The sequence below is a fragment of the Callionymus lyra genome, chromosome 6 (genome assembly GCF_982586985.1).
Source record: "Callionymus lyra chromosome 6, fCalLyr1.hap1.1, whole genome shotgun sequence".
In the NCBI taxonomy this organism is placed as follows: Eukaryota; Metazoa; Chordata; class Actinopteri; order Syngnathiformes; family Callionymidae; genus Callionymus; species Callionymus lyra.
This window is the reverse complement of record NC_141823.1, coordinates 11,751,280-11,771,256: the sequence shown is the minus strand read 5'-3', so window position 1 is coordinate 11,771,256 and position 19,977 is coordinate 11,751,280. Positions and strand designations below refer to the sequence as shown.

General features: G+C 39.1%; 1 protein-coding gene across 1 annotated transcript in view; it reads left to right on the top strand.

The window, feature by feature from the left end:
- LOC148076368 (collagen and calcium-binding EGF domain-containing protein 1-like) overlaps nucleotides 1-19,166 on the top strand; it is a 46,373-nt gene extending 27,207 nt beyond the window's left edge. The window contains exons 3-11 of the mRNA XM_087793812.1: nucleotides 13,905-13,957; nucleotides 14,713-14,847; nucleotides 14,921-15,058; nucleotides 15,127-15,254; nucleotides 15,328-15,442; nucleotides 16,248-16,387; nucleotides 17,131-17,166; nucleotides 17,323-17,358; nucleotides 17,429-19,166. Coding sequence (XP_087649938.1) covers nucleotides 13,905-13,957; nucleotides 14,713-14,847; nucleotides 14,921-15,058; nucleotides 15,127-15,254; nucleotides 15,328-15,442; nucleotides 16,248-16,387; nucleotides 17,131-17,166; nucleotides 17,323-17,358; nucleotides 17,429-17,599 — 952 coding nt within the window. The 3' untranslated portion in view covers nucleotides 17,600-19,166. The remainder of the gene's footprint in view (nucleotides 1-13,904; nucleotides 13,958-14,712; nucleotides 14,848-14,920; nucleotides 15,059-15,126; nucleotides 15,255-15,327; nucleotides 15,443-16,247; nucleotides 16,388-17,130; nucleotides 17,167-17,322; nucleotides 17,359-17,428) is intronic.
- Nucleotides 19,167-19,977: the final 811 nt, after the last annotated feature.

Below are 19,977 nucleotides of genomic sequence, written 5' to 3'. Positions count from 1 at the left end.
TGTAGATCGACCTGCAGATCAGTGCATCGTCTGCATAAATTCTGTCACAAACTGTGAGGTGTGCGAGTGAGAGTCTCAAGCAGAGCACAGGAGATACAATTGTACAATTTAAGAAAGAAAGTCCAAATCTCAAAACACAATTAGAGTCCACAATCCCACACATCAATAAGTAAGTAAATAAGTAAGTAATTTGTATTTATATAGCGCTTTTCTAGACCAGGGTCACCAAGCGCTTAAACAATAAAAAATCTAAAAAATCAAATATATACTGAAAAGATCAAGATAACACCGAGAAAAATACAGGTGTCCGCGAAATCAGGGAAAAGCCTGCACGAATAAGAAAGTCTTAAGATGTTTCTTGAAGGAGTCAGTAGATCAACAAACACAGAGAGAGAGGGAGATCGTTCCAAAGCTTAGGAGCAACAGTCTGGAAGGATTTCTCTCCTCTGGTCCTGAACCGTGTTCAGGAACCATCAGTAGATTCTGTTCCACAGACCTCAGAGCCCGAGCTGGGGTGTCAGGCTGGATCAGATCAGTGATGTAAGGAGGAGCCTGACCATGGATAGATCTGAAAGTAAGAACCAGAATTTTTAAGTTCATCCTAAAAGAAACTTGCAGCCAGTGAATAGATTTAAGTTTCAGAGAAATGTGAGTTCTTCTACTAGAGCGAGTCAGAATTCTCGCTGCAGAGTTTTGTATTAACTGCAGGCGAGACAGATCCTTCTTGTTTAGACACGAAAAATAGACTGTTGCAATAGTCCAGACGAGAAGACACAACATTGTGACAACATTTTCCTAAGTTAAGAGATTTTTTTCACTTGAATTAAAAAGTTTCTGGTCAGTTTTCTACAGTGTTGAATTGAGACATGTCTTTGTCAAATACAACACCCAATAAGAGTACGCAATCTCACACATGAATAAGACTACAAAATCTCATAGTTGAATAGTAGTAAACATCTCACACATGAATAGGAGTACACAATCTCACACATGAATAAGAGAACACAATCTTACACATGAACAGGAGTACACAATCTCAAACGGAATGTCCTAAAACCTAAAGATACACTAACTTCAGGAGCTTTAAAAAGCTCCTGAAGTCAACTGTATCTTCTCATCCTCAGTCATGGCCGGGATCAGGCAGGAGTCGTGGTGAGGGAGCTGTGGCTGAGGAGTTGAAGGACGGGTCCAGATCAACCTGCTTCCAGTGGAAGTGGTTCAGGCCTCATGTGCTCCCAGTCAAAGCGCCCTCTGTTAGTCCAGACCTCTGATGTGTCCCCTGAGGCCAGGACCTGGAAGTGGACTGGCAGAGCAAATAAACACAGAGGAGGTGCCTCGGCTCGCTCGCACAACACCTTCACATGTGTAAACTCACAAGAGTCGCACTCGCAACTATAAGGCAGCGCTAATAATGGAGCTGCTCTCACTCCCTCACACCTCTGGATCGTTGAGCTCTTTAATTTACACTTTCATGAGTCACAATAGAAGAAGTCAGTTGGTTACGCAATAATATAGGCAATCATTGACTCACACAAAGTCACAAAGAGGAACAACACAAAGTTAAAATCACTCACAACTGGAGAGAATTAAACAAAGCTAATCGAACATTCCATCATTATATAAGAATGTGGCGTTGAACCAGGAACCCTTTCATAATTGCTCTTATCAACAGTGTAATTCCTCCTCACACTTCCACAACCGCACAATCGCACAATCACACAATCGCACACCCCTCGACTTCTCTTCCTGATGAAAACAACATGCTGAAGATGTAACACGTATGAGGCACAAACACGAGAGGCATCTTTCAGAAGGACTGGCCCGACAATTACAAACTCTCACACACACACACCCACACAAATAAAAGCACACACCCACACAAATAAAAGCACACACCCACACAAATAATAGCACACACCCACACAAAATAATAGCACACACCCACACAAATAAAAGCACACAAATACACATATAGACGCACAAACACACACATACACCCATGCAAACATACATGTACGTACATACACACACATAGATACACTCATGCATACACTCAGATACACAGCACAAACATTAACACACACACCCGTGTACCTACACACGCGCACATATACGCACATCTGGGGGTTGGCAAACACACATATGCACATGCAAGCACACAAACAGACACATGTACCCACATACACATACACTTAAGCACATACCACACCCATGCATACACACACACACAAAAGAAAACACACTAATGCACACACATACACATAGACAAGCATGCACACAGATATGCACCAATAGACACATGAACACACACTCAGAAAAACGCAAATACACAGAGGAACACACACCAATAATACAGAAAAATGCACACGTAAACACAGACATACACAGAGAGAGAGAGAAACACAACCACATAAAAACACACAACCAAAAACACATACATACACTCAGAGAGAGAAACACAAGCACGTAAAAACAAAGACACAGAAACACACACACACACACACACACGGCAGGTCTGGTGTCCTGGCGTGTCAAGAGGCCGTTGACCTCCACTGAGCTCCACTTCCTGCTTCCCTCCCTGGACTCTCCCGAGAGGAAGAGCCTCAGATGGCAACAACCTCATCCTTGTCTTCAAACCATCCTCCTCCTGTCACTGCTGTCCTCCCTCTTTCTTCACTGCTGGCATTTCCTCTCAGTCTCGCCGTCCAGCTCTAGTTGCACTGAACACAGTTTTTCATTTTATACCAAATGACTCACAAACGTGTGTGTAACTCTTGCACAACAGCCTCTTAGTGAGTCTGTTGTTATTGTTGATTATCAACTTTAAATTAAGTCAAGAATATCTTTTGCTCCCAAGTCCTCTCTGGACAGTAGCTTTTCATCTGGTCGCCATATTGGATGAAACCAAATCTGCAATTCATCGTTCCCCTTTTACAGAGAAAGACAACGGAGCATTATAATAATAATTAATAATACTACAGGTCCTCACAAAGTAATACTAGAGAGCCTTGCAAATTGATACTATGGAGCCGCGCAGAGTAATACCATGGAGCCTCCAGGAGTAATACTACAGAGCCTAGCAGAGTAATACTACAGAGCCTCGTAGAGTAATACTATGGAGCCTAGCAAATTAATACTACAGAGCCTCGCAGAGTAATACTACAGAACCTCACAGAGTAATACTACAGAACCTTGTGGAGTAATAGTACAGAGCCTTGTAGAGTAATACTATGGAGCCTAGCAAAGTATTACTATAGAACCTTGCGGAGTAATACTACAGAGCCTTGTGTAGAGTAATACTATGGAGCCTAGCAAAGTAATACTACAGAACCTCGCAGAGTAATACTACAGAACCTCGCAGAGTAATACTACAGAACCTTGTGGAGTAATACTACAGAGCCTCGTAGAGTAATAGTATGGAGCCTAGCAAAGTATTACTATAGAACCTTGTGGAGTAATACTACAGAGCCTTGTAGAGTAATACTATGGAGCCTAGCAAAGTAATACTACAGAGCCTCGCAGAGTAATACTACAGAACCTTTTGGAGTAATACTACAGAGCCTCGTAGAGTAATACTATGGAGCCTAGCAAAGTAATACTACAGAGCCTCGCAGAGTAATACTACAGAACCTCGCAGAGTAATACTACAGAACCTTGTGGAGTAATACTACAGAGCCTCGCAGAGTAAAACTATGGAGCCTAGCAGAGTAATACTACAGAGCCCCGCAGAGTAATACTACAGAACCTCGCAGAGTAATACTACAGAACCTTGTGGAGTAATACTACAGAGCCTCGTAGAGTAATACTATGGAGCCTAGCAAAGTAATACTACAGAACCTCGCAGAGTAATACTACAGAACCTCGCAGAGTAATACTACAGAACCTTGTGGAGTAATACTACAGAGCCTCGTAGAGTAATAGTATGGAGCCTAGCAAAGTATTACTATAGAACCTTGTGGAGTAATACTACAGAGCCTTGTAGAGTAATACTATGGAGCCTAGCAAAGTAATACTACAGAGCCTCACAGAGTAATACTACAGAACCTTTTGGAGTAATACTACAGAGCCTCGTAGAGTAATACTATGGAGCCTAGCAAAGTAATACTACAGAGCCTCGCAGAGTAATACTACAGAACCTCGCAGAGTAATACTACAGAACCTTGTGGAGTAATACTACAGAGCCTCGCAGAGTAAAACTATGGAGCCTAGCAGAGTAATACTACAGAGCCCCGCAGAGTAATACTACAGAACCTCGCAGAGTAATACTACAGAACCTTGTGGAGTAATACTACAGAGCCTCGTAGAGTAATACTATGGAGCCTAGCAAAGTATTACTACAGAGCCTCGCAGAGTAATACTACAGAACCTTGTGGAGTAATACTATAGAGCCTTGCGGAGTGATACTACGGAGCTTCCCAGAGTAATACCATGGAGCCTCGTAAAGAGTAATACTATGGAGCCTCGCAGAGTAATACTACAGAACCTTTTGGAGTAATACTACAGAGCCTCGTAGAGTAATACTATGGAGCCTAGCAAAGTAATACTACAGAGCCTCGCAGAGTAATACTACAGAACCTCGCAGAGTAATACTACAGAACCTTGTGGAGTAATACTACAGAGCCTCGCAGAGTAAAACTATGGAGCCTAGCAGAGTAATACTACAGAGCCCCGCAGAGTAATACTACAGAACCTCGCAGAGTAATACTACAGAACCTTGTGGAGTAATACTACAGAGCCTCGTAGAGTAATACTATGGAGCCTAGCAAAGTATTACTACAGAGCCTCGCAGAGTAATACTACAGAACCTTGTGGAGTAATACTATAGAGCCTTGCGGAGTGATACTACGGAGCTTCCCAGAGTAATACCATGGAGCCTCGTAAAGAGTAATACTATGGAGCCTCACAGAGTAATACTATGGAGCCTCACAGAGTAATACTACAGGACGCCCTTAAGTTTCACTGACCAACGCAGACACGGAATGATCATATTTTTATATCTTGCGTTTGGAGGTCCATTCATGCATCGATGTTCATATCATCGTATAAAAAAGCTTCTGTCTAACAAGGACGAAATGTTAGAAGTAAAAATGTGAAGAAAAAAAACTTTCCACATACATCACAACCAATTCAACAGTTGTATTGTGTTGAAACACAAAACAGCGGGAATGTTAGTCGTCTTGTACTTGAAACGGTTGAGTGACTTGAACGTGAGCAGAGGCTGAGGAGTCGTCTGTGGAAACTCTCATTCATCTTTCCTGCTGCTCTCAGGGCCCCGGTACTGTCTGGGTCTGGGGTCTTGAAGGGGTTTTCCTCGGGTCCTCTAATGGATTTCCTGTCCTCGCAGTGCATTCCTGCCTGTGAGCGCGCTGATGAATCGCAGCGACACTGGGAAAGAAACCTTAATGGTGAGCATCTCTAGAAACCCCCCAGAAAGAAAAAGCTTGACTTAAGCACATAATGGTGAGTGTAAAGTGATCCAGTGCCAGGCCTGATCTGGTTCCTGTCTCGCCGCCTCTTCCACCCAGTCCACGCCGGTCCTCGTTGAGGCAGACGGAGCGGGGTCAAACAAGGGCCCGTCCAGTCGATGGTTGATGCTTGAGAAACCAAAATCACAGTCTGATACTGATGATGTTCTTGACAAATCATTGGATCTCAAAATGTAATATAACAGTTTAAATATGCATTTTGACTTCTTTGAAGATGACTGGTTGCTTATACATTGAGACGACCTTCATCCTTCCTGTGTGGAGTTTATAGGTTCTCCTGTTCCTTGCTTGGGTTTACTCTGGGTACTCAGGTTTTCTCCCACAGTAAAAAGAAAACACAAAATACAGGGGTATTAAGTATGTCGAGTGCCTGTATGGTTAGAACTTATTGATCTCTCAGGAAGTCTCCTTCTGGAATTTTTTTGTATTTTGATTTGTATACTGTATAGTTGTGTGTCTCTGTGACAGACTGGCAACTAGCTCAAGGTATCCCCCACCAAAGTGACTCCATTCTACCACGACCCTGAAAATGGAATCAGAGGTAGAAAATGAATGAATAAAAAACTTTTTAAGTAGCTTTCTTAGGTGGTGAAAGTAACAAGCAGACAACAATGTACGTAAGGAATGATTAACAATTTAATGAATAACACAAGTTCCAATGGTTCTGTGAAGATTCTCATTCATCCAGGTCATGGTTAACCATATGGTTCACCTTGATGGGTTTCAACCGACCAATCACTTGATACTTGTCTCCTAGCAGGATATAAATGGTAAATGGCTCTTACTTATATAGTTCTATGTTTATTCAGCAGCCAAAGCGCTTTACACTAAGTTACGCATTAACCTATTCAAACACACAATCACACACTGATGGCAGTAGGCTGCAACGCAGCGCGCCAGCTCAACCATCAGGAGCAATCAGGGTAAAGTGTCTTGCTCAGGGACACAACGCCACAATCTCGTCCGGAACGGGGATAGAACCCGCAACCTCTCAGACCACGAGTCAACCACTCTACCATCGGAACTATGACGCTCCTGGCTCGGATGAGCGGTGAAAACATCTTCTTAGAATCCTACACAGTCCAGTTAACTCCAAAAAACAAAAAGTCCAATATCTACAAAAGTTCCAAAAACCAAAGCATTCACCGATAAGGGGAATAAACAGGAAAAAAGGAGAAGAAAGGGGTACCTGGAAACAGAACAGAAAACACGGTATGCTTTGCTTAAACAAGCATTCAGACACACAAAGAAATGTACAAAAAATCTATCGGACAAGAATATCGGAGGTAGAGAATAAAAACAATGAACATCAGCTACAATTCTAGCGAAGGTTGTGGCACACAGGTCTGGACTCAGGTGGTCAAGTAGGTCCAACTGTGTGGAAGTGATAGATAAAATTAAACCAAAAAAAAAGGGAAGATGACATAATTATCCAAAACTTGGTCGTGTTAATAGTAAAAACTGATTTGTATTTAGTATTTCATATGTTTCCACTCCAAGTCATGCACCTTAACCTGTCTTGATCACCTCCAACTTTCCTGCTGCCCTCCGCATGTTCAAACCATCTTGAAAAATAACTTTTTTTAAGGTAACACATAGACAACGTCTTTCATCTTCTCTGATGAAACGATGCAAAAACGTATATTTTCCTGGACTTCTCATCTTCTCTACATGCTGAACTCATTGCCTCTGAAAGTATGTAAACCAAGTCAATCACGTCTTCCATTACGCCCAGAAGAAGCTTGCAAAGCCAGAGAACTCAAGAGAGATTAGGGGCTGCAGGTTGAGCCATAACATAGAACAGAGGGCGACGACGAATGCAGCTGCAAACTATACAATCTCAGCCACAACATCCTGAGTTTTTCGCTACAACGATGCTGATATGTGGACGTTTCCACAACCATCACGGTCAAATATCACGTCGCACCACATTGTTTGGCGCCTGTTTTTACGAACGCTGTTAGGAAAAGAGTCCAGATCGCTCACCTGAAGCCAACTCTGTAAAATAGGAGATGAAATATGTGCACTCCAACGTATGAGTCAGAAGCTGGACATGAATCTGAGTCGTCAGATGACACAGAAACATGTTCAGAAATCAAAGAATAACAAACAGTCATTAAATGGAAAAACGCGCGCTGTTGATAGTGTTTCGCAGACACATCAGTCAGGTTCGTACAGGCGACCTTGATTAAGTGAACTTCAGATCAGGACGTGTGTTGAAATAAAACAGTTGTTTTTGAGAAATATGACTTTTTACGATCACACAGATATCAAGAACAGAAGATCAACAATTTCCTTCCAGAATGTGCGAAACGACCGAGGAGAGTTTTGGGAAGACGTTCTTATCCAAGAGTACTCTTCAGTTCAAATTGTTAAGGATCAAAGTACAGAAACTGAAATGCAAGCAAGCATTATGTCATATTTCAAGTAAAAAAATATCTTAATTGACTTGAAGGATGGTTCATCCAAAATACAAACTTCACAAATGTTCTACTCGCCATCATGTCGACTAATGGTTGGGATTATTTTCAGAGTTAGCTACTAGGCCAGCTTCATCTTCGTCTAAAAAAGAAACACTTAAAAATATCCATACGTCACAATGATGCTCATCTATGATGTCCTTCTTACATTGAAGCCTCGAAATGTGGAATTGTTCCGAACATGATTAAATAAGTCTATATTTTAAGTTTTTGTTTTTACGCTAGGTGCTTAAATCGTACACACTGACACTTTGCCATGTGTTTGAATGAGGAAAAAACATAGGCAGGAACTGAGAGACTTTTTAAGTGTTTTTTTGGAACAAGGTGAAGATAAAGACAACTGAGTTTAAGTCTCTACATTAAAATGAACATATTTTTTTGTCTATAACCTCTAAAAAGAAACAGATTACTCTGAAAATAATCCCAACCCTTAGTCGACATGATGGTGAGAAGGTTGAACTTTGGGTAAACTTTCACTTTAATTAGGATCAAGATTAGATTATTATTATTGTTTTAAGATATTTTGATTTTAAAAATGAAGGCGGATTTATTTATTTATAATATACAAAATGTTTAGTTGGATGGACATATTGAAACATTTTCTGTAATTAAAAGACAAAACTAGAATAACGTCTTATTACAAGAGTCTAAAGTATTTTTTCTCTTAACTTTTACTGTATACATGCAATACATGCTTACTTTGGCTTTTAATTTCTTAAAACAAGTCTTGCCTAGACTTCAATTAATTACCTTTTTCTTCTATGAACAAGACTTAAATACTTTAGTTTTTAAGAGCAGGTATAGGTCTTACTATGGTGAAAGAACCAGTGGAGGGAGCTTCACTGTAAAGTGACGTGTGATTGAAAAGAAAGTGGATGAACTGATGGAGACAAATGAAAAGTTTATTAATAATGAATTTATATTTGTTATAACGGGTTTCCAGTTCAACATCAACAGTATTTATTGGACATTGTGGAATTTAAAGGCTGGAGGTCAAATAAGAACATAAAGTAACTACTTTAGATTTCCTTGATGATCAATCTTGTTTGATTGTTGGCTGAAAATGTTTAAAAAGCATTAGATTTATTTCCAGCTCCGACATTGATGTTGCTTTTGTTCGTTGCCCAGGGAAGTCATGGGAACACTCAAACAACACCTCCAGCATCTCATCCAGAGAAATGTTTCAGTTAAACATTTTATTGCACAGACGAATGTTTTGAAACTAAAATAGCATCAATGGAAACCAAAACCAGCAACTTTACGCAGAATTAGAATGAAAATCAAAACAAACTCAAATCAAACTCAGTGTAGCAGAGCTGATGGTTACCCAGGACTCAACCCGGAGTGGTCGTAACAGATCTTTATTTTTCCTGGAAAATAAAACTACATCAAATCCTACTGACTAATCCTATAAAAGATGTTAGTGCTCTGACTTGTTGGGCAAAGAAAGCGGCTCATTGGTTTATTTTCTTACTTGTGGCTTGTCCAATCAATGACAACTTTAATAACATCATTTTCTGTGACCGTGTCAATGAAGTTGTAAATGTACTTAAGACGATACACCATTAAGACGTATGCCGTGTCCCAAATCCCGCACTTCTGCACTTACAATTTATATTTTGAGTACACAAGTGCGTTCACACTGAGCAGTGTGCGTAAATTGGTGCCGTCTATAGAGCAGATACAGGTGTAAACGTCTCGAGAAAACACTTATTTTACCACAAAACAACACAACAACAATAATAACCCAATGAAACGTAGCTTAATAACTTGTTTCAATTGGCAAAAAGTTATGTCAAGGATCGGCGATATGGTTACAACGGCCGGTCAGCGTTAAAAGGTAGTAGAAGAAGAAGCAGTCGAGTCATTTCTGGTAAGTGTGTAGCGACAGTGTCTGATTTGAGACAGTACTACCCTGTTGAAATTTGAGACCTAGGCAGTGTCAAAAATCGCTAACTTACACTTAGTATTTTGAGTTTACAATTGCGTCCCAATTAGCAGTGTCTGAAAATGTAGTGTGTAATGAGCACTCAATTGGCGCACTCAAATCGCCAGAAGATTGAGTGTGGATACCGGCGAAAATGTCTCGAGAAAACACAAATTTTACCACAAAACAACACAACAACAATAATCACACAATGAAACGCAGCTTAATAACTTGTTTCAATTGGTGAAAATTGCTGTCAAGTGTCAGCGTTAAAAAGTAGTCGAAGAAGAAGCGTTTGATTTGAGACAGTACTGTCTGAAAATCTGAGCACTGGTCAAATATGTGCACTATCTTAATGTGTACTATAAACTAGTGCACTTGGAGAAGTGTGCGATGTAGGACACAGCCCAGTGCTGTGTCTCTGCTTTATTATTATAATTATTTATTTAAGACATATTCAAACAGACATATAGGACTTGATCACTACAACTGCTGTCAAAACTGCCATTTCAAATGCTAAAAAAGTACAAGGATAAAATGTGCAGATAAAAAAATGCACTCTCATTGTTTTTTCAAAAGGCTGCAGTGTGTGAGTTCTAAAAATATTCTCACGATCACATCTGTTAAAGGAAGCAAATCTTCCTCAAACATTTATGTGCGAAGCTTTGATTCTAAATCATTCCTGGTGCTGCTCGAGCTCAGACTCACGTGCTGCCACAGAACTGGACCTCTGTGGCGTCTCCTGGTAGCACTTGTTGTTGTTGTTGTCTCTCAGCGAGGCCAAAGGAAGCCATGTTGATCCTGGAAGAGCCCGGTTTGGAAAAGCACTCCGGTGAACGAGATAGAGATGGAAAAGGCAGAAACCTGGTCGTGGAGTGAAGGTCAGGCCAGAAGCATGTCGACCGTAAATGAGAGGAAGAGAGAGATTATGTCAACAGAGCCATTATGGCTACTGAGAGAATGGTGAGCGACGCATAAACAATAAATCGCCTTCAGAGTCCTAGGGAGTGATGAAGAACCACAGAAGAGGACTCCAGTTGATAAAGCGACCTGACTGACATTAAAAGGCTCGACTGGACTCACTCCCAAACCACACGTTGTCAGAAGTCTTGAAAATGGAATCTTTTATAACAACCGGCGGCTTCAAAGCCAAGAAAGATAGTTCATCTTTCCAAAAGTGCGTTGCAGTCGGCTGTTAAAACAAGTTTATTATTCAGACGCTTAAATGAGTCTCGGCATGAACGTGGTTTCTCCGAAACAGAACGGCAAAACTGTCAATCAAAATTGTGTTTATCTAGTTGGAAACTGACAGAAGCTTGAAGAAGGACGAGAAGTGACACTTTTAAGTTGGAAATGTTCAGAACTTTTTTTTACTTATTATTCACCGAGGCCACAGACTACCTCAGGTTTCAAATGTTGAAGTCTTCCTGTCCAAGATGCAGTAAGTCTCTCTTCATTACCATGTTACTTTATAAAGTTCTTCCCCTTCTGAAATCTGGGCAAACAAGAGGTTATGAGAGCGGAGTCCATTATGACGTAATAATGGCTTCACTCCTCCTCCAGTCAGCTGTAATCAGTTCAGTTTCAGTTTCAGTTTATTTTAAAACTGGCTTTCTTTATACAACGAGTTCCTTGGAGGTGGAGACCTCCGGGATTGGTGATGCGTGGTGAAAGACCTCCATGCTTGACTAATCACAGCCGAGGGGATGTGGTTATGGTAAATAAGATTTAATCTCAGATATGTTTGTCTCTGGGCAATAAATACATGGGCAGTGGTGGAGGTCGTTCACTTTGACCCAGAGACAAGACAAAGGGATACCTAAAACACATTTGTTTCCGGGCCAAAACACAAGGGTTGAAGAATTGAAAACATGCAAACTTTTCCCAAAAAGTTTTTGTTTCCCCTTGTTTTCCAATAAAAGTGATATTTCATAAAATTCTGACAATGTTATATTGTGAATAAATGTGTTTTTAGTCTATTTACGTAATAACTGGAGCCATTATGGTAGAAGAACAGACACTATTTGAGACTCAAACCTCAGAATCGCTACAAAAATGGGTCGCGACGTGTGAAGGATGTGCTTTTGGAAAGAGTATGTGTCCTGGGTCAGAGTTTAGAGACCATCGATCTTCGTAAGTATTCATTAATTATGATAGAAAATCAAGTCAATGGACAGAAGAAGAAGATCACATGAACTTGTCTTTAGTTTGATATGTTTCTGTCTTTTTCTGCTTCCCGTCAGTGGTGGGAACTTTGAGTGACCACTTGACAGCGGATGTTCACTTAGAAGAATTTAAGTTAATTTCCTATGAGAGCCGCACAGAGCTAACTTACATGTAGTAATACACTAGATACACTCAGGAAGATATTTATAATCATATTTCATAGAGGGTTAAACTTAATTTATCTATTCAATTAAAGCTGTGTGTTAAAGAAGATCCTGAAGTTGTATTTGCTGTAAGAAGTTATTGATGGAGTAAAAAGTCCCTGAATAATGTCACGTATTAAAGAGAAGTTAAAAGCTAAAGTCTAAGCAAGTACTTGAGTTTTTTTTTTCACGTAAGAACTCACTGATTAAATTTTACTTGAGCACAAAATGTTTTATTTCAAGATCATGCAGGACAAAAACAAGACTTGAATTGCTTGTAAAGCAATAATAATAATAATCAGTTAGTGTTTTTACCTCATTTGCAGAATGTTTTTACTTTAAACAAGTATTTCAGGCTTCACTTTAGTATTTTAATATCTTAAAATGAAAACCATTTTCTCGACTGTTTAGGTGAATTCAGCTCATTATTAAGTCAAAAAACATTTTTTTTATCTTAAAATAAACATTAAACGTTTGTTGCTGCAGTGAATGTTCAAGAACCAGGAGGAAACTAATAGTTCAACTAACAAAGACAAACATCTCCTGCGTAGATCTTCAGATAGGTAGATCTAATAATAAACGCTCTATGTCGGGGTCCAAACAAAAAACGCTGCCAACGTAGTTAAAACAGATCCGTATGTTCCGGATATTTTGGCTGTTTATGAGGACAAGTTGAACCAGGGTGAGGAAGAGGGCACGAGGGCCCCGGGGACACCAGAGCAGGAAAAAGATCAGATCTGAAAAAAAATGGAGAAAGAACCTTAAAGTATGTGAGAACACAGAGCTGCAAACTGTACCTGCAACTCTTATTTTTTACAATGTTGTTGCAGCTGGAAACAACATTTTGGTTTAGAAAAGCTGCGTCATGTCATTGAGTGTTGCTGCTTAAACGACCACCAGGGGGAGACATTTAACAGGTCGTCTGCTTGGACCCGCCTCCAGATTTTTTTTATTTAAGAATAATAAACTCAGTTTAAATTTAATTTAACAAGACATTTTAAATTTGCGTGCTTTCCACATCAAATAAACATTTTTTATATTTACAAATTTTGGATTAAATGTATGCAAAAGATAAAATACAACATAAAATCGAATCAAAACTTATTGTCATATATCTCTACATACAACATTAGTGGAGTAAAGATGAGAAAACATTCCAACAAAAAGTTCAAAATGAACAAGAGCAGCGAGATTTCTAGTGACATCACCGACCGAAAGTCTGGACATGGTGTAGTGAAATGTGACGAAGACAACAAGTTTGTTTCTTATTATTGGATGATGACTGTCCCTCACCCAGAGTAGCTGGGATCATCAGGCAAAACAGGAAATGCAACCTTGTAACTAAAATGAAATAAATAAAAAAAACTGAATCAAAAACAGTATTAATTGATTTAAGTTTATATAATATTCAGGGATTTTATTTTTTATTATATGTAGAAATCATCAAAAATTAAATTATAAACTATCTGAAAAAATTAAGCAAACATGTAACAAAGTCAAAATATATTCCATTTCCTGTAATACCTTGTTAAATCTAACTTATCCCTCCGTTTAAAATAACTTTTTTCTCAGGTGTTTGATGTCAAACAAGAACTCTTTTCACTCCTAAATGTGACATTTTTGATTCTTCTTTGTCTTTTAGGCGGAAATGCTGTGACGGCTTCAGGTTCGTGATGGGCCACTGCATCCCAGAAAGTAGGTGAACCAACTCTGAGCTCACGTGTTGAGCGTAGGAACCTTCTTGACAGTGTTTGAGTCTAAAAAGATCTGGTCAGACTTTATGAATCTTCACAAACACTGATATCTCTTCTGCACCGCGACACTAGAACCAGTAGAGGGCGGTGCTGTGGCAATATATTTGTAGACGAAACTCTTTCGATTTAAGCCATTGTTTACAATAATAAAGAAGTTTTTCTCCTCATAACGATTCAGTAGTTGCACAAAATTAGTCGTTTAGTTTAATAAGTGAATTTAACGTGATAATCATTCATTTTGGATAATGTTGAGGTATAAATGGATTAAATATGACCACCTTAAGAACAGAACATTTCTTATCTCCTAAGATTTGGACTAAACCTGTGAAAAGTGACTGTGATTATGTGAAGTCAAAATTAAAATATAAATCTGACTGATTAGTTCAACTAGTTCAAGTTAACACAAGTAAATCATATTAAAAATGTTCTACAGTTATTTTATGGTGTATATTTAAATAAAATACATTCTAAAAATGTACAATATTTATTTTTTATAAAGTCATGATTTCAATCTTGGTGTTGTGCGGCAGAGACATTCTCCCCTGATGTCTTTTGACGTATATGTGTAGATGTGTACTGACCACTGCGGATCAAAATCACTCAAACTGACTTAAATGCTACACTGACCTAAACTGACAATAAGATGCTGTTGCTAGGCTGTCGTCGTCGAACTCTAATGTGTGTTGTGTCGTTCAGGCGTGGACGTCTGCGCGGCGTCGCCGTGCGAGCAACAATGCACCGACAACTTTGGACGCGTGGTCTGCACGTGCTACACCGGCTATCGCTTCGACCGCGAGCGACATCGCAGCCACAAGTCGCCGTATTGTCTCGGTCAGTTCACTCGCTCCAACGTTTATCGCGTCTCGACCAACAGTTTCCACACGTGTCGCTCCTGCTCTCGCAGACATCGACGAGTGCGAACACCCGGACGTCAACATGTGCGACCACGAGTGCGTCAACACGGCCGGCAGCTTCCTGTGTCGCTGTCAGGGCGGCTACATACTGGCCCCGGACCAGCGCTCCTGCGTCCCCGTCCCCAACCGTAGGTCCCAAAAACACATGTTCCCTCACCAGACCACAGACCCGTCACGCGTGTGTTGTGACTTGCAGTGGGTTCGTCGGTGAAGTCGGACACGTTGATGAGCTCGGGTACCTGCTCGTTTACCTGTCAGGACTTTATGAGCATGAAGAACAGCCTCCTGCAGCTCAAACTGAGGCTGGGAAACGCTCAGAACCAGGTACAGCGTGTTCACCGTCCCATCAACACGTTTTATTACCTTTATCGTCTTGTTTTTTTCTTCTTCCTCGAAGGTACCGAACCTGGATAACAGCAGCAACAAACCCACGTCAGGGAGGACGGGAAAAGGTCCAGACAGTCCTTGTCTGCAAGGTTTACCTGGGCCTCCAGGGGCACCCGGGGTACCAGGTGATTTATTGTCTATGCTAGAAAAAAATGTGAAAAGGTGTAATTAGCATATTTGAGTTGAAAAACTAATTTATGAAGTAAGAATTATTATTAATTTTTTCAATAATGTAATTCCATCAATTTTATGTCCTGGCACGGTTGTATCAACATTTAAAAATGAATTAAAAGGCTATAAATAAAGAAATATTGAATTTAGAAAGAAATGTTTTTAATTATAGGAATTATTGTATCAAACCCTATGTATTTATTCGTATTCAAATCATGTATAATGTGAAAATAATTAAGCAAAGAAAATATATTTTTTTTATCTAATATTAAAAAAAAATGGTAAATTCTCTTACACATAAAGTTTTAATATTCCATTTCCAATAAAATATTGAAAATAAATCTTTAGAATCCAATTATTTTTTAATTAAAATGCTTTTAAATTCAATGTAAAAATGTTGGTATTCAAATTCAATTATTCATAAAAAACAAATTCACCCCAGAATCTAATAAATATTGAATGAAACTATTCATAAATCTAATTCATTGCTTAACAAAAAATAGTGGATCACATTAACAACACACACAATAGAATCTAGGTTATAGTTCATTTTTCAATCACTATTAATGAAATATAAATTTAGGTAATCTAAATATAAGAAACGACTTAGTGGGCAAACTTTGGCCCCCGGACCCTATTGTTTGTTTACACATTTGCATGTAGTCATAATATTTTGGCTTATTGTTGCTAGTGGTACACATCAGTCTGATTCCACGACAGTTTTCTCGACTTAAATTCATCAAGAATCGTGACCTGCAGGTCACCCTGGCGAGCCGGGAGAGAGAGGAGATCACGGGGACAGAGGACCACCGGGTCCTAAGGGACAGCGAGGAGACATGGGGCCGATGGGCCCCGAGCCAGACCTGAAGCACATCAAAAGAGGGCGCAGAGGGCCGGTGGTAAATTAAATCTTTGTTTTTTTAATTGTACTTTATTGTCACCATGTTAAATATTCTAGATGTGAAGATTTAATACTCAAAATATAAAAAAAGACAAACAGTTACGGTCAATAACAGAGTGACTGCTAGCTCTGCTACTAGCGAGCTAAGCTAACAAGGTTGCTATTCAATTTAAAAATGACTTAACTTTACATCAATATCAATGAATGTCAAAAGCTTTTCAACAATGGGTAACAGATTTAACAGATCAAAGAACCAGAAATAGCAACTAAATCATCAAATTGTCTTATTACTTTGGTGTGACTTAAAGAAACAATGTCTTTGTAATAGACTGTAGTCTACTTTTTACAAATATAGGTAAGTTTAAATGCTTTTTCTACGATGTGCAACAGATTAAACAGATCCTAGAACTGAAAATAGCAAACAAATGATCAAATTGTGTTGGAACTTGCCTGCTTAAGACCTTGGCTCCGGTAGGTTTAAGTAATTTCATTTTCTGTCTCTCGCGTGACTTAAAGAGTGTCTTTGTAATAGAGGGAACAAATCTTGATGTCGATTTAAGAAATGTTGTTTTGCGGCTTCAATTAAATCATTAAAATTGTTGAACATTTGCTTTTAAAATGTTTTTCTAAATCTTTAAAATGTTGAAATAGTTCTTAGTAAAAATGTATTTCACAGACGTTTATTTATGACACATTATTGAGAGCAAACGTCATCTTAACTCTTCAATTCCACGTTCACAGGGACCATCTGGAGCTCCAGGTAGAGACGGGTCAAAGGTCAGTCTTGTTTTCTTGTTTCTCCAAGCATCAAAAATGTATTTTATGAACTACATGACTACAGCGCCCTCTCGCGAATAAAAGGGTTACTGCACTTATAAGCTACATTTAAAAAAAGGAGACGAGTTAAAAAAAGATTGTTTTCATGTCTCACAGGGAGATCGAGGAGCTCCTGGACAGCAAGGCACACCCGTGAGTAGACCTCAGACGCACGACAGGTTAATGACAAACCTGATCTTTGATTGACACCTCTCCTCCTCAGGGGCCGCCCGGCTCCTTCGACTTCCTCCTCCTCATGATGGCCGACATCCGCAACGACATCATCGAGCTGCAGGAGAAGGTGTTCGGGGAGCGTCGGGGTCTCTCGCTGGACGGCCCTCACAACGGCGAGGAGGTGGACCTCGGGGAGTGGGGCTCCGGACAAGGATCCTGACCTCTTGACCTCTGTAGTCACGGCGGGACGGACCCCTGATGCTGCCGGTCACATGGCTCAGTGGATCCACTGGGAACTTCTGGGGACGTTACAAACCGAGAGCAGATCTCGGGGTCACCGCTGAGATCTTTCATGGTGCGTGCAGGACGTGGAGCGAGAGAAACTCTTGAGGTGGAACTTCTTCAAAAGATGAATTTATCGTCGACATCTCGCTCACGCATTGACAGTTTGCCTGCAGGGTTGCTGGTTCAAAGCCCCAGGATCTCAACTGTGAGGCGCCCGTGGAGCCACGAGCTCACAGTGAATTACTGCCAGCATCTCCACGAAGACAGTAAATCTGAATGTATCACAGACTTGGACATGTTCGCTCACTTAACTCTCGTTTTATGGAAGTATATCAATCACAGCAGAATATTGACAATTCAAATGTTGAAACTTTACATTGAGTATAAAAATTGTTGTATTTTGAAAAATATTTTTATTTAATTGATATATTGAAAGGTTGAATTTGTTATTCGTGTAGTAATTCAATTGAATATTTTCTGATTAGTTTTCTAAAAATCAATATTTTTCATACATAGACTTTTAAATTCAGTATTAAAATGTTGACTCTATAAAAAAAAATCATTATTTAATTCAATTATTCAATCAAAACAAATTCATCCTTTCAATACAGAAATAAAATAATTCAAACATTATTTTAATGCAAACATTTAAAATTATATACTTCCACACTTTTCCTGTATTTACATCAGAATATATTTTTATTAAAAGTGTAGATTTAGCGTGTTGGTGTCAGACACATGAGTGACTGTTGAGATTAAAGACATCAAATGATCGAAAACATGTGATTAAATGTCATCTAGAACTGTAACCATGGAGAAGAGCTCGACTTTTGGTTCGGGCACTGAGACAGTGCATACATCTGCCAAGGACACATATTCTACCTAGGATTCGCTTAACTGGGACACACAGAGACACACAACCATTCACACACACACCTATTAATTTAGAGTTCCCAATCACCCACTGTTTTTGTACTGTGGGAGGAAACTGGAGTACGCCGAGGAAACCGGCCAGTCGCTCTAACCGCGTCGCCACCGTGTGCCAAGATTGAATTAAAATGGTTATTGTGCGTAAAAAAGTGTTCATTCAGACTTGTGTCTCAGAGATCTGATGAAAACTTCGACATTAGTGATGTAAGATTTTCAGAATTCTATTTTTTTTAGTGATTCGGTAGTTTGTGATACTGTAGTAACAAGGATATATTTGTAGTATTGTCGAGTACTTGACTCTGGTGTTGCAGAATTTACAGACCACATGACTCTTGACGAAGTCGTAACTGCTTTCTGTAAGGAAATTACATTTGTTTTAGAACCAAAATATGTCCAAACATCAGCTTTAAAAGCTGCTGGAGTCGACTGTATCCTCTCGTCCTCAGTTATCGCCGGGATCTTGCTGGATTTCATTGTTACTCTACCTGCAGAGATCGTAATGACAGCTGCCATCTAGTGGTTGGGTGTATAATTGCAACACGAAAATGAACAAACGCCATGAATGCATGTCAATGTTAAATAAAAATAAATAAATAATTATTATGAACACTTTATTGAAATATCAATCATAAAATAACTATAACTACCTATAAGTATATCCAAAATATTATTTGGATATTTTTTCCACAATATTTTACTTAAATATTATATTCTAGACATTAAATTCATTTTTGAATAATTAAATTATTTTTGTATTGTAATTTTTGTTTTTTTATTGCTTAATTTTTTTTAAATATTTATATATTATTATACCAACTTATTATTATTGAATTTAAAACGCAACAGATGGAAATATTTTTAATTTAGATAATTTGTTTTTGAATTATTGGACCAAGATTATTAAAATCTGTGTGAAATCCTATATTATATTTAAATTATATTTTGAAAATATTCAAATTGATTTATGCAATAAAAAAAAGTTCAACCTTTCCATACACAACATATTTAAATCAATAATTGAATAAAAACAATGTAACTTTTCAACCTACAAACTATTGAATTGATTTGTTTAAAAAGATAAGGTTTCCACAATCTAAATGTAAAATCCCACATCAACATCCTGGTGGCACTGATCGCCCTCCATACAGGGTGCGCTGCAGCTCACATGCTCGGCTTCATTCTTGCATAACTTCAGGTCATTAAAAAAAAGTTTTTTTTCACACGCACAACTAAAGTAAATCACGGCGGCGTTTACGTGCGGAGCTGCTGCCCCTGGTCATTATCCTTCACACGGACTCCTGGAGGTTGCGTGGCGAGGTGTCATTATGAAAAGTGTAGGTGTCAGAGGTCAAGGGTCAGACGCCGTGGTACAAACAGCTAAGG